Here is a 12793-nt window from a genome sequence, read left to right as displayed (position 1 = left end):
CGCGACCCCCAGGGCCCTGCCAGGATTCAGCTGAAACTCCAGGAGCCAGACGTGTGCCACTCTCTGCTGCAGGCTGGCACCCGCCTTCCTCTAAGGACCCCACGACCTGTTTCTATAAACTAAATAAGAGCGCATGTCCTCTGCTGCGAGGGATAATCAGCAACAGAGCCCTGGCTGATCTCCCCTGCACACTGCATCCACCCTGAAGTTGGTCAGGTGCAAGGGGCTTTATAGCCTTAGTCTAATCCTAGAAAAGATCTGAAGAGCATTCACAAAGAAGGCATAGAGGGAAGCGATCACAGGGTGAGACTAACCTGTGGCTCACGGATGTGGCACCGAGCTCAGGGAGTAACTATCCTGCGGCCCTCAGCCGTGGCACCGAGCTCAGGTAGTAACTACCCTGCGGCCCTCAGCCGTGGCACCGAGCTCAGGGAGAAACTACCCTGCGGCCCTCAGCCGTGGCACCGAGCTCAGGGAGTAACTACCCTGCGGCCCTCAGCCGTGGCACCGAGCTCAGGGAGTAACTACCCTGCGGCCCTCAGCCGTGGCACCGAGCTCAGGGAGAAACTACCCTGCGGCCCTCAGCCGTGGCACCGAGCTCAGGGAGAAACTATCCTGCAGCCTCTGGATGTGGCACCAAGTGGCTAGAGGGACTTCCTTGCAGTCTACAGCCTTGGCACTGAGAACCTTATCTGGCTAAATTTAACACAGCTGGGTAGATTCAGCAGCGGGTCGTTGAATATCCTGGCAAAATTAGCTAGCTAATGCTCATCCAGCCACCTATGCTAGCCTGGCCACAGCTGAATATGGACGTCGTTCCCACGGCCTCAGGAACTAAATAAAAATCAGAGCAAAACATTCTGATGTTTTAGAGTCTGAAACTGTGCACTGAATTATCTAACTAAGGACCAGATTTATTAATGCTTTTCTCTCATTCTGTATCTATGGGAAAAACTCTCACAGAATCAGGTCCTAAGGTTGCCATTACTGATGCTTTAAAAAAAACCCTATTAAAAAGTGAAGATCCTTTGTTAAAGGGGGTCTGGCTGGATGGGTTGGATGGACGGCCTGCCCCTCCTCACTCCCTTCTGTCAGGATGGAGTTGAGTTCTGGGGACAGTAGAGAAAGGTGTGCTGGCGGGTGCCCCCTGTCCCCGAGCGGCCTCGTCTCTGCCATGTGCCTTGGTGCTGCACCAAAAGCATCAAACGCTCAGCAACCCCCACACCAGGAGGGTTAGTGGACACCGAGCAGGAACAAAGTCCATGACTGTTTTTTTTTCCCTCCTTCCTTTGTTAGGTTTTAAACAAACTATAAAGGTGATCCTTTTTAGTTGGATTTCTTGACTAGCTAATGCTCTCATCTTCAGGAGCACTAACGCGGCAGCCAAACCACTTTTGTAAGCCTGCCATGCCCTGCTCTGCCCCTGCAGGAGATAAGGTTGAATTTGTGGTGCACGCACTAAAAAGAAACTTCATGCACACGTCTGATAAGCAGCTCAACATAGCACGCAATCCATGAGGGGAAGGGAGACGGGAGCAGGAGAAGGAACTAAGGGGTGGCAGCAGCAGGGAAAAGCCGCTGGTGCGGGACTGGATGCCATCCCCAGAGGAGGGAGAGGCCGGGAGGCATGTAAAGCACTCCATCGCAGCAGCAGCTTCCCCTTTCCCCTCGCATCTCTCTTGGAAGAGGATGAAGAGTGCACTTCCTTGCATTAATCTGGCTCCCATTTTACCTTCTCTCAGCTTCTGCTCTAAGTCTGGACCTGTGCTGTGAATCCCAGCGCCAGGCGTGCTGACAGCTGTCCCGTTTGGTAAAAACTCACAGTGGTGTACTGGGTGACAAAATCGGGTAAACGTCCTGCCAAGCAGAAGTAAGCCACAGTGCCCCAAATATTAACCTACACGCTCCTCCCTGTATATATTCTCTACTATTCTCATGCAACTCCCCTCCCTGTATATATACCATGCAATAAGCTTCTCCCCCCCCTCCCTGTATATATAACCTCCTCTCCCCTCCCTACATATATACCATGCAATAATCTCCTCTCCTCCCCTTGCATATATCCCCTTCTATCCTCATGTAATAACCTCCTCTCCCCTTCTTACATATATACCGTGCAATAACCTCCTCTCCCCTCCTTGCATATACCCTCTTCTACCCTCATGCAATAACTTCCTCTCCCCTCCCTGTACACATATCATGCAATAATCTCCACTTCCCTCCCTGCATATATATCATGCAATAAACAACACCCCTCCCTGCATGTATTTTATGCAATTATACTCTCTCCCTGCATATATCCCCTACTGCCCTCATGCAATAACCTCCTCTCCCCTCCCTACATATATACCATGCAATAATCTCCTCTCCTCCCCTTGCATATATCCCCTTCTACCCTCATGCAATAACTTCCTCTCCCCTCCCTGCATATATACCATGCAATAACCTCCTCTCCTCTCCCTACATACACCATGCAATAGCCTCCTCTCCCCTCCCTGCATGTATACCATGCAATAACCTCTTCTCTCCTCCTTCCATATATCCCCTTCTACCCTCATGCAGTATCCTCCTCTCCCCTCCCTGCATACATACTTTGCAATAACCTCCACTGCCTTCCCTGCATGTATACCATGCAATTATTCCCTCTCCCTGCATATGTCCCCCTTCTACCCTCTTGCAATCACCTCCTCTTCCCTCCCTACATATATATATATCATGCAATAACCTCCTCTGCCCTCCCTACATATATACCATGCAATAACCTCCTCTCCCCTCCCTGCATGTATACCATGCAATTATACCCTCTCCCTGCATATGTCCCCCTTCTACCCTCTTGCAATCACCTCCTCTTCCCTCCCTACATATATATATCATGCAATAACCTCCTCTCCCCTCCCTGCATATATACCCTGCAATTATATCCTTCCTGCATATATATCCCCTTCTACCCTCATGAAATAACTTCCTCTTTCCTTCTTGCATATATTCCATGCAATAACCTTCTCTCCCCTCTCTACATCTATCCCCTTCTGCACTAATGGGCAGAATACAGACCACCACTTCTTGGACATATCGCAATGAGCAGCCTGTACTGTGGGTGTGAATCTGACAACTGGCAGTAAGAGAAGTCTACCCTAGGAAGGGAGAGGTGGAAAGCAGGAGCGAAAGGGGTGTGAAGGCCGGGAAGGGATACAGAACTGTGAAGAGATGCAAAGAGGCCCAGAGATGTTCAAATGCAGATTCCCTACCATCCCCAGGCAAATTTGGAGCCTAAAGGTGAATCAGCAGAGGCGATGCTCCCTGACCAATTAACACACAGCAAACACAACACGGGCATAGACAGGCAAACATTCACAGGACATCGAGGAGGAGGGTGGGGGGCTCCCCATCACTGTTTTTTTTTTAAATAAGTGTTTCAGGGTGAGGGGGGGCATTTCCTGTTGTATTTTTATATACAGATATACTAATCAAATGAGAAAAATACTCCCCCCCACCACACCACGGCCACGCCACGCCACGCCACACGGCCCATGCAACGCGGCACCACTGGTCACATGACGCTTTAATTTCTCTTTATAAATAAAGAAACACAACACTTTCATTCCATTGGATGCAACTTACAAAAGGCGGAGCTACGTCTCCCATGACAGCAAACAATTGCTAGGTAAACATCGTAACGACAAAGTCTTCTCATGATATGATTGGACCCTGCCAGGGAGTGGGCGGGCTTTAAGCAGCAAAGAAAGAAAAGGCATTTTGTTTTTCCTGTTTTATAATTTAATCTGAAGGGAAACACACACACACACACACTTAGGGTTTCATACACATTCCAAGAGACAGAACAGATATTCAGATATCCCTACCCCACACATACCCAGAGGGCGAGTGGACCACATCTATAACTACAAGTCCCAGCATGCTCCATGAGGAAAGCTATCCTGCAGATCGGATGGGGGCTGGGACTACATCTCCCAGCATGCTTTGGTTGCTCAGGCAATCATCTGAACACCAGTCTCTACACTGCTGGCATCAGAGTAAAACCAGTTTCAGCCACCTCTCATGGGAAGTGGGGGAGAGAGCTGCCAGCCAGCTTCCTTTACTCCAGTCTTGGTCTTACCCCCTTCTGTGCAGGGCCCTAGTGTTCTGATTCCCCAACAAAAGCCAGAACGATATGGAGCCAGTTCCGAAAGCTCAACCGATCAGCACAGAGAGGCCCAGCTGAGCCTGTCTCTGCTGAACCTGCTGGCATGGGCAGCTCAGGAGCAGCTCAAATTAAATAAATTGGGAGGCAGCTAGAAGGGAATCTCCTGAAATCCTCTTTAAGGCTCCGGAGAATGGGGCAGGCCGAACCTAGGCACCACCTTGGAATCTGGTTTTCTGTCTCTTCAATGCACAGTCCACAGAGGGAAGAAGCACAGATCCAGCGATACACAGGAAATAAAAGATGACAAGAACTAAAAAGTCACAGAGAACAATCCCCCTGTACCCCTGCACAACATGGAAGACAGACAGACACACGCTCATGCAAACCATAGCAAGCTGGACTCCCCACCTGCTCCCTACTGCTACTTATTACTTCTATAGCGCTACTCAATGTGCGCAGCACTATACAGACACACACAAGAGAGACAGTGCAGCGAGATCAGGGCTGCCCTCGCCATCGTCTGCTAAGCTTAGGAAAGTGAGAACGGATCTTCCTCTTAAGAGTGCACGGGTCAGGAGAGGTTCTGATAAAATCACAGCTTTCTTTAATGGGGTTTCAGTTTTCCTCACGGGCGTTTCGAAGTCACTATCCCGGAGTGGGCAGATGTGGCCAGGGGGAGAGCCAGATTAAGGCCTTGGTCCCAACCTCTGTCACCAGCTGACTGGAGCAGCGGTTCCCAAACCTGCCCTGGGGGACCCCCATGGCCAGGATATCTACAGTGAGTATGCACAAGAGAAAGTTTGCATGTTTAGGGGGCTTCAGTGCATGCAAATTCCCCTCATACATAGAGAGACCCCCATGGCCAGGATATCTACAGTGAGTATGCACAAGAGAAAGTTTGCATGTTTAGGGGGCTTCAGTGCATGCAAATTCCCCTCATACACAGAGAGATCCCCATGGCCAGGATATCTACAGTGAGTATGCACAAGAGAAAGTTTGCATGTTTAGGGGGCTTGAGTGCATGCAAATTCCCCTCATACATAGAGAGACCCCCATGGCCAGGATATCTACAGTGAGTATGCACAAGAGAAAGTCTGCATGTTTAGGGGGCTTGAGTGCATGCAAATTCCCCTCATACATAGAGAGACCCCCATGGCCAGGATATCTACAGTGAGTATGCACAAGAGAAAGTTTGCATGTTTAGGGGGCTTCAGTGCATGCAAATTCCCCTCATACATAGAGAGACCCCCATGGCCAGGATATCTACAGTGAGTATGCACAAGAGAAAGTCTGCATGTTTAGGGGGCTTGAGTGCATGCAAATTCCCCTCATACACAGAGAGACCCCCATTATCACGTTTGACGTGGGGAAAATGTTTAATGTGTTTGGGGGGGGGGGGGGGAATGGAGTGCGTTCCCTTAAATATGTGGGTTTATCTGATTAGATGATGAAGGTTTAGCAGGAGAGGAGGCGGCCCTGTAAGCGCAGCTCTGCTGAATGAACGATGATTCTGGCTGAGTGATGGCCATGAGTTCTGATGTATTTCAGTATCGGCGATGTCACCCCCCCACCCCCGTGCCAGTCACCGCCTGCTTCATCCAGAAGTAAAGGTAATGTTTGAATGTGGAACGCTTTATTTAGCTGGCACTCACGGGCGGCAGGGGCCGGATACCCCGGCCGTGTCTGCACAGGCCCACAAAAACCACCTGCATGGCCTCAGCTAAGGAACCCGGAAAGGAGCACCCCTTAACCAACAGGGAACCCCCAAATCCCATCATTTCAAGTACCCCAAGCAGGGCTCCATACGTAGTCATTGTGGCTTATCCCAAAAACAGCACTGGCAGGGGGGGGGGTGTCCCTAGGGCAGGTGTGGGAACCGTGCACAGGGGAGAGCAGGCAGAACCTCTGCCCCATGGCTCCGTGCAGCAAGGGTAGGCCGGACGGTGCCAGCCTGCCGCAGCTCCGTGACTCCTTTAAGTAACGGGGAAGGGAAAAAAAAAAAAGCAAAGGGAGCTGGGCCCGGCAGCCTGATCCCCCCCCCCCCCCCCCGCCGCAGGACTCCTGCCAGCGGGAGCGCCCCCTGCCGCTTGTGCCCGCCCGGTTACCCACCTCTGCCCTCAGTATGGCCGGTTGGCGTCCTTGGGCCGCTTCAGCTGCACCTTCAGGCGTTTCATCCCGATCTGGAACCCGTTCATGGCCTGGATGGCCGCCTGGGCGCTGGCAGGATTGTCAAAACTCACGAAGCCTGGGGAGTTAGAAAGCGGAAGTGAGCGCTCGTTGCTTCAGTCTGGGCAGAGGGGTTTGGTGGGCGCCCACAGCGAGGGCTGAGGGCGCAGGAAAAGGTGGGGGGGGGGGGGGGGGGAGGGGCTGCCCCGGGGGTGGCAGTAAGCTGCCCGGGTGCCCGCTCGAAGGGTGCGTCCGCGCATCTCGTAGCCGACGGTCAAGGGGAAAATGCCCCGCGGAGTTTCCCTTGCCCCGAGGTGCAAAAGTGTCCCCTGGGCCATGCAACTGCTGCTTCTGGGTTTGAGGGCACTGCAGACACCCTTCCTTCCCTTCCTTCCCTTCCCTCCCTCCCTCCAGGGATGGCCCGGGTGGCTGGTGAATTTTTAGCTGCTGTAAAGGATGGCTTTCTCCCTCGGGGGAGGGGAGGAGTGGTCCAGCTGAGAAACCCCCTTCCTCACTGGGTCCCACAGATTCGGCGGCGGTGCTGCCGGGGAACCCTGCGCCAGGATGTTTTCTGGGACGCCCCAATGACTGAACCGGGACGCGCTCCGGGGCAGGTCTGTGGAGAGAGGCTTCTCCCTAGGGAGACGCGGGGGGGGGGCACAGGTGGAGGGGAGCAGGGAAGGAAGACCCTCGCAGCAGGCCCTCCTCGGTGTTGCAGGGCTCCCGGGGGCCTGGGTCTCACCGAAACACTTGCTCTGGTTGGTGGCTCGGTCCACAAACACTTTGGCAGAGATCACATTTCCAAAGGGGATAAACATCTGCAGGATCTCAGAGTCACTGAATTCCTGAGGCAGATGGTAAATAAAGATGTTACATCCCTCAGGCCCTGAGGAAAGAAGAGCAGCAGAGAGAGAGAGAGAGAGACAGAGAAGTTAGTAAGGACCTGCTGCCGCCCGGCACGCCCGCCTCCCCTTGCTCTCCTGTCACTGCCCTGGGCTGCACAGTGCGTACCTTCTCTCTGCTGGTGCTGATGCGGTGGCCCGTGCTGGGGTATAATGGCTGGTGGGGGAGGGAACGCCTGGCTCACGAGTCCGTAGGCTGCGGGATAAGCCGCTGTGAATGCAGAAAGGCACAGATAAGCAATGTCGGACTCCTCACTGCCATCTCAGGTCCCACACCTACTATACAGAAAAAAAAATCTCCTTCTCCCTCCCTCCTGTACCCACATAACTTCCTATTCTCTGTTCCTCTCTCCTCCCTATACTGTAACACTAGAGGAGTTCCCCTGTGTCCCTGTAACCTCCTGAGCTCTGCTCCCCTCTCCCCCCCTATACTGTAACACTAGAGGAGTTCCCCTGTGTCCCTGTAACCTCCTGAGCTCTGCTCCCCTCTCCCCCCTATACTGTAACACTAGAGGAGTTCCCCCATGTCCCGGTAACCTCCTGAGCTCTGCTCCCCTCTCTCCCCCCTATACTGTAACACTAGAGGAGTTCCCCTGTGTCCCTGTAACCTCCTGAGCTCTGCTCCCTCTCCTACCATCCTGTAACACTAGAGGAGGTCCCCTGTGTCCCTGTAACCTCCTGAGCTCTGCCCCCCCTCTCCCCCTATACTGTAACATTAGAGGAGTTCCCCCGTGTCCCTGTAACCTCCTGGGCTCTGCTCCCCTCTCCCCCCTATACTGTAACACAAGAGGAGTTCCCCTGTGTCCCTGTAACCTCCTGAGCTCTGCTCCCCTCTCCCCCCTATACTGTAACACTAGAGGAGTTCCCCTGTGTCCCTGAAACCTCCTGGGCTCTGCTCCCCTCTGTCCCCTATACTGTAACACTAGAGGAGTTCCCCTGTGTCCCTGAAACCTCCTGAGCTCTACTCCCCTCTCCCCCCTATACTGTAACACTAGAGGAGTTCCCCTGTGTCCCTGAAACCTCCTGAGCTCTGCTCCCCTCTCCCCCCTATACTGTAACACTAGAGGAGTTCCCCTGTGTCCCTGTAACCCCCTGCTCTTCTCTCCCCCCTGTACTGTAACACTAGATGAGCTCTCCTAGGTCTCTGTAATGCTGCATGGGAGGTTACAATTCCCATGTGCTTTGGCATATTCCTCCTCTTCGCAGTAATCGGCTCTCTGTACCTGTATAATGCTGCATCCCAGCGTAAGCTTGCTGGAGGGGATCCACAGGTGCAGCTGGACTCTGAGCTACAACAGCAAATAGAAGGAGTTTAGGGCTCCGCTCAGACCCGAAGCAAGAGGAGCAGGACACAGTCTGGTAACAGCCTAGGTCAGAGAAGCAGGGGCTGATAGTGTGGCCCCTTTACCCACACCAACCTGAAAGGGCTGGGCCAGGCCTGGCTTTGCCCCCATTTCATGGTGGGAAATGTAGTCCTCCTAGGAAGATTGGAACTTCATTTCCATTCCTGCAAGGATACAAAGCCAGGACTGGATCGGCCTCCCCAGGCTGACTTGGGTGAAACGGTTACCTTGTCACAGCTGGAGGAATATCAGCAAGCAGAACAAGAGATACCAGCAGCAGGAGAGAGCAGTGAATAACTGTCAGCCCATGTCTTGCCGGGGAGCATCCTCTCCCTGCCCCAGGGTGTCTCAGTACCTGGATAGGGATGGACGCCGTTGGTGTACACGGTGTCAGAGGTAGGCTGCCCGCCGGCTGGTGTTGGCACTGTGCTGTATCCATTCACTCCAAGAGCAGCAGGAATCGTGGACACAGTGGCAGCTAATGTGGGAGGAGTGCTCGTCCCTGTAGGGGCAGACAGAAGAGGTAACGTAGAAGCATGGGGGTATGGGGGGGACAGAATGGGAGGTGGTGGGGCCCTGTCACAAGGGGGAATGGGGAAAGCACATGCTGATAGCAGGGACATAAGAATCCCCTTCCTCCCTCCAGCACTAACAGGCCGATACCCGCGATTGGACGCGCGTTTTCGACGCGCTAGCTTTACCCCTTATTCAGTAAGGGGTAATAGCGCGTCAAAAACGTGCGTCCAACCCCCCCCAAGACTAATAGCACCCGCAACATGCAAATGCATGCTGATGGCCCCATTAGTCTTTCCCGCGCGATACAGAAAGCAAAATGTGCAGCCAAGCCGCACATTTTACTTTAAGAAATTAGCGCCTACCCAAAGGTAGGCGTTAATTTCTGCAGGCACCGGGAAAGTGCACAGAAAAGCAGTAAAAACTGCTTTTCTGTGCACCCTCCGACTTACTATCATGGCGATACTAAGTCGGAGGTCCCGAAGGGTAAAAAAAGTTATAAATAAAATTTTAAAATCAACCAGAGGGTTGAAAACCGGACGCTCAATTTTGCTGGCGTCCGGTTCCCGAACCCGTGGCTGTCGGCGGGTCCGAGAACCGACGCCGGCAAAACTGAGCGACGGCTGTCAAACCCGCTGACAGCCGCCGCTCCTGTCCAAAAAGATGCCCTCATTTAAATATTTTGTTTTACTGTATCGCGCGCGCACAGGACACTGGCCCGCTCGCTCTCCCGCGAACTTCACTGTATCGGCCTGTTAGGAAGGGAGGATTTTACTGCTCCCAGTCCCCCTGAATCCCCCCGACAACGCTCTCCATGAGTCTGCCGCTCCCCGGGACTCACCTGATGATGGGGTGATGGGTGTGGCTATGATACTGTTGGGGTTAATGGCAGCCATCTGGTGCATCTGTACCGCTGCCATGGTAGCCATGGGGTTGAGGTAGGCACTCTGAGCGGCCACAAGGGCTGCCTGTTGCTGCATTAGCTGTGGGGGGGACAGGAGAAACGTTTGTGTTATGTGGTGGGGGGGGAGGTGGGGGGGGAGGAATCGATTCAAGCGGCTAGGAAGGGTTTAAGTGCGAGATGCTTCAGATCTAGAGACAGACAGACAGGCTGACACCACCCTGACGGGGAAGCTGTGATCACCCATTCCAAGCCATCGATTGAAAAGCTCGATGCAAGGAAAGCGGGCAAATGGTGAAAAAAGCACCCGCCGAGGGAAGAAGGCAGTGCCCGGCGACTGTGCCGGACAATTTAAGGAGCGAGAGAAGATCCTCGAGACCAGAAAATGCGATCAAAGAGCAAAAGAAGCGGAGGCAGATATTGCATCGGGCACCGTCGGCCTCTGCATCTCTTTGGCACTGAGCGCTGGCGGAAACTCGGAGACCAGAGAGCCAAAGAGCGAGCCTTACGCCTGTCTTGTTTCGCCCTTGGGGAGGCAGCCGGACAGATATTAACAGACAGACAAACCAAAGAGCTTTAAAGCAGACGCTCCAGTGCTGCCATTCCTAATGCCTGGGATCCGGGAGAACCTGCTCCTGAGAGCTGACCTCAGGGCCTGGGGGTGGTGGTGGTGGGGGGGGGGGGGGGGGGGGTGCTGGTTCCTTACTGCTTGGGTGTAGACGCTGTAAGCCCCGAACTGCAACGCAATGGGGCTGAACATCCCCAGCTGACTGGCCACCTGCTGCATCCGGCGTAGCCCCCGCTCCTTCTCTGTGTCTGCAAACTTCACCACCAGGCTGGAGGAGGCCCCCTGGGAAAGAAAGAGACAAATGAAGGCCCAGCCCCAGCTGGCTCTTCCCTGCTTCCCCCTAATGCATTTGGGTTGCACAAGGTCTGCGCTTTCTTCCGGCACAGGAAGCCCCTGCCCTTCCCCAGCACCCACCTGCTCTGGTCCCTCTGTTTCCCCGTGCAGGCCCTGACCCTTCATCGGAGCCCCTGGCTCCAGGTACCCCCCCCATTGCCCTTAGCTCTTTAAGCCCTCCGTTGGATCGCTGACCTCTCTTTTACTGCCCTGATCCCTCTGTTACTGCCCCTGGCTCCCTCACCCTTCTGTTACTGCCCCTGGCTCTCTGATCCCTCTATTGGGGTCCCTGGTTCCCTGATCCCTCTGATGGTGCCCCTGGCTCTCTGATCCCTCTATTGGGGTCCCTGGCTCTCTGATCCCTCTATTGGGGTCCCTGGTTCCTGATCCCTCTACTGGTGCCCCTGGCTCTCTGATCCCTCTATTGGGGTCCCTGGTTCCTGATCCCTCTACTGGTGCCCCTGGCTCTCTGATCCTTCTATTGGTGTCCCTGGCTCTCTGATCCCTCTATTGGGGTCCCTGGTTCCTGATCCCTCTACTGGTGCCCCTGGCTCTCTGATCCCTCTATTGGGGTCCCTGGTTCCTGATCCCTCTATTGGTGCTCCTGGCTCTCTGATCCCTCTATTGGGGTCCCTGGTTCCTGATCCCTCTACTGGTGCCCCTGGCTCTCTGATCCCTCTGTTGGGGTCCCTGGCTCTCTGATCCCTCTATTGGTGCCCCTAGCTCTCTGATCCCTCTATTGGTGCTCCTGGCTCTCTGATCCCTCTATTGGGGTCCCTGGTTCCTGATCCCTCTACTGGTGCCCCTGGCTCTCTGATCCCTCTATTGGGGTCCCTGGCTCTCTGATCCCTCTATTGGTGTCCCTAGCTCTCTGATCCCTCTATTGGTGCTCCTGGCTCTCTGATCCCTCTATTGGGGTCCCTGGCTCTCTGATCCCTCTATTGGTGCCCCTAGCTCTCTGATCCCTCTATTGGTGCTCCTGGCTCTCTGATCCCTCTACTGGTGCCCCTGGCTCTCTGATCCCTCTATTGGGGTCCCTGGTTCCTGATCCCTCTATTGGGGTCCCTGGTTCCTGATCCCTCTACTGGTGCCCCTGGCTCTCTGATCCCTCTATTGGGGTCCCTGGCTCTCTGATCCCTCTATTGGGGTCCCTGGTTCCCTGATCCCTCTATTGGGGTCCCTGGTTCCTGATCCCTCTACTGGTGCCCCTGGCTCTCTGATCCTTCTATTGGGGTCCCTGGCTCTCTGATCCCTCTATTGGGGTCCCTGGTTCCTGATCCCTCTATTGGGGTCCCTGGTTCCTGATCCCTCTACTGGTGCCCCTGGCTCTCTGATCCCTCTATTGGGGTCCCTGGCTCTCTGATCCTTCTATTGGGGTCCCTGGCTCTCTGATCCCTCTATTGGGGTCCCTGGTTCCTGATCCCTCTACTGGTGCCCCTGGCTCTCTGATCCCTCTATTGGGGTCCCTGGTTCCCTGATCCCTCTGTTGGTGCTCCTGGCTCCTGATCCCTCTGTTGGTGCCCTTGGCTCTCTGTTACTGCCCCTAGCTCTCTGACCCTTCTATTTGTGCCCCTGGCTCCCTGATACCTCTGTTGGTGCCCCTGGCTCTCTGATCCCTCTATTAGTGCCCCTGGTTCCCTGATCCCTCTGATGGTGCCCCTGGCTCTCTGTTACTGCCCCTGGCTCCCTGATCCCCAGGACATGCAGTTTTTGTTTTCATGCGTATTCATCATGGATATCCTGAAAACCCGACTTGCAGGGACTTCTTGAGGACTGGAATTGACCATCTCTATCCCCCAGCTCTCCTCCTTTCACTCAGTGGCAATACCCTAAGGCTCCATGAGAGGGCAGCAGAGAACTCTGAGATAACCTGCAGCCAGTGGAGGACCTGGGTAGGGTATCCAAGGGCATCTCTACCCTCAG

General features: G+C 54.2%; 1 protein-coding gene across 2 annotated transcripts in view; it reads right to left on the bottom strand.

Annotated features, from left to right (window-relative positions):
• Window positions 1-12793, bottom strand: part of CELF3 (CUGBP Elav-like family member 3) — a 59971-nt gene that overhangs the window by 3568 nt on the left and 43610 nt on the right. Inside the window, exons 7-13 of one of the 2 annotated variants that reach the window (XM_029581245.1) lie at window positions 10676-10819; window positions 9910-10051; window positions 8911-9057; window positions 8436-8501; window positions 7322-7423; window positions 7053-7196; window positions 6254-6389 (exon numbers count right to left, since the gene is read on the bottom strand). In XM_029581245.1, coding sequence (XP_029437105.1) covers window positions 6262-6389; window positions 7053-7196; window positions 7322-7423; window positions 8436-8501; window positions 8911-9057; window positions 9910-10051; window positions 10676-10819 — 873 coding nt within the window. In that variant the 3' untranslated portion in view covers window positions 6254-6261. Of the gene's footprint in view, window positions 1-6253; window positions 6390-7052; window positions 7197-7321; window positions 7424-8435; window positions 8502-8910; window positions 9058-9909; window positions 10052-10675; window positions 10820-12793 lie in introns of those variants that run through there. The other variant, XM_029581246.1, reaches the window with a different exon arrangement.

The sequence above is a fragment of the Rhinatrema bivittatum genome, chromosome 16 (assembly GCF_901001135.1).
Source record: "Rhinatrema bivittatum chromosome 16, aRhiBiv1.1, whole genome shotgun sequence".
In the NCBI taxonomy this organism is placed as follows: domain Eukaryota; kingdom Metazoa; phylum Chordata; class Amphibia; order Gymnophiona; family Rhinatrematidae; genus Rhinatrema; species Rhinatrema bivittatum.
The sequence above is the reverse complement of the archived record's forward strand: the minus strand, read 5'-3'. Positions and strand labels throughout refer to the sequence as shown.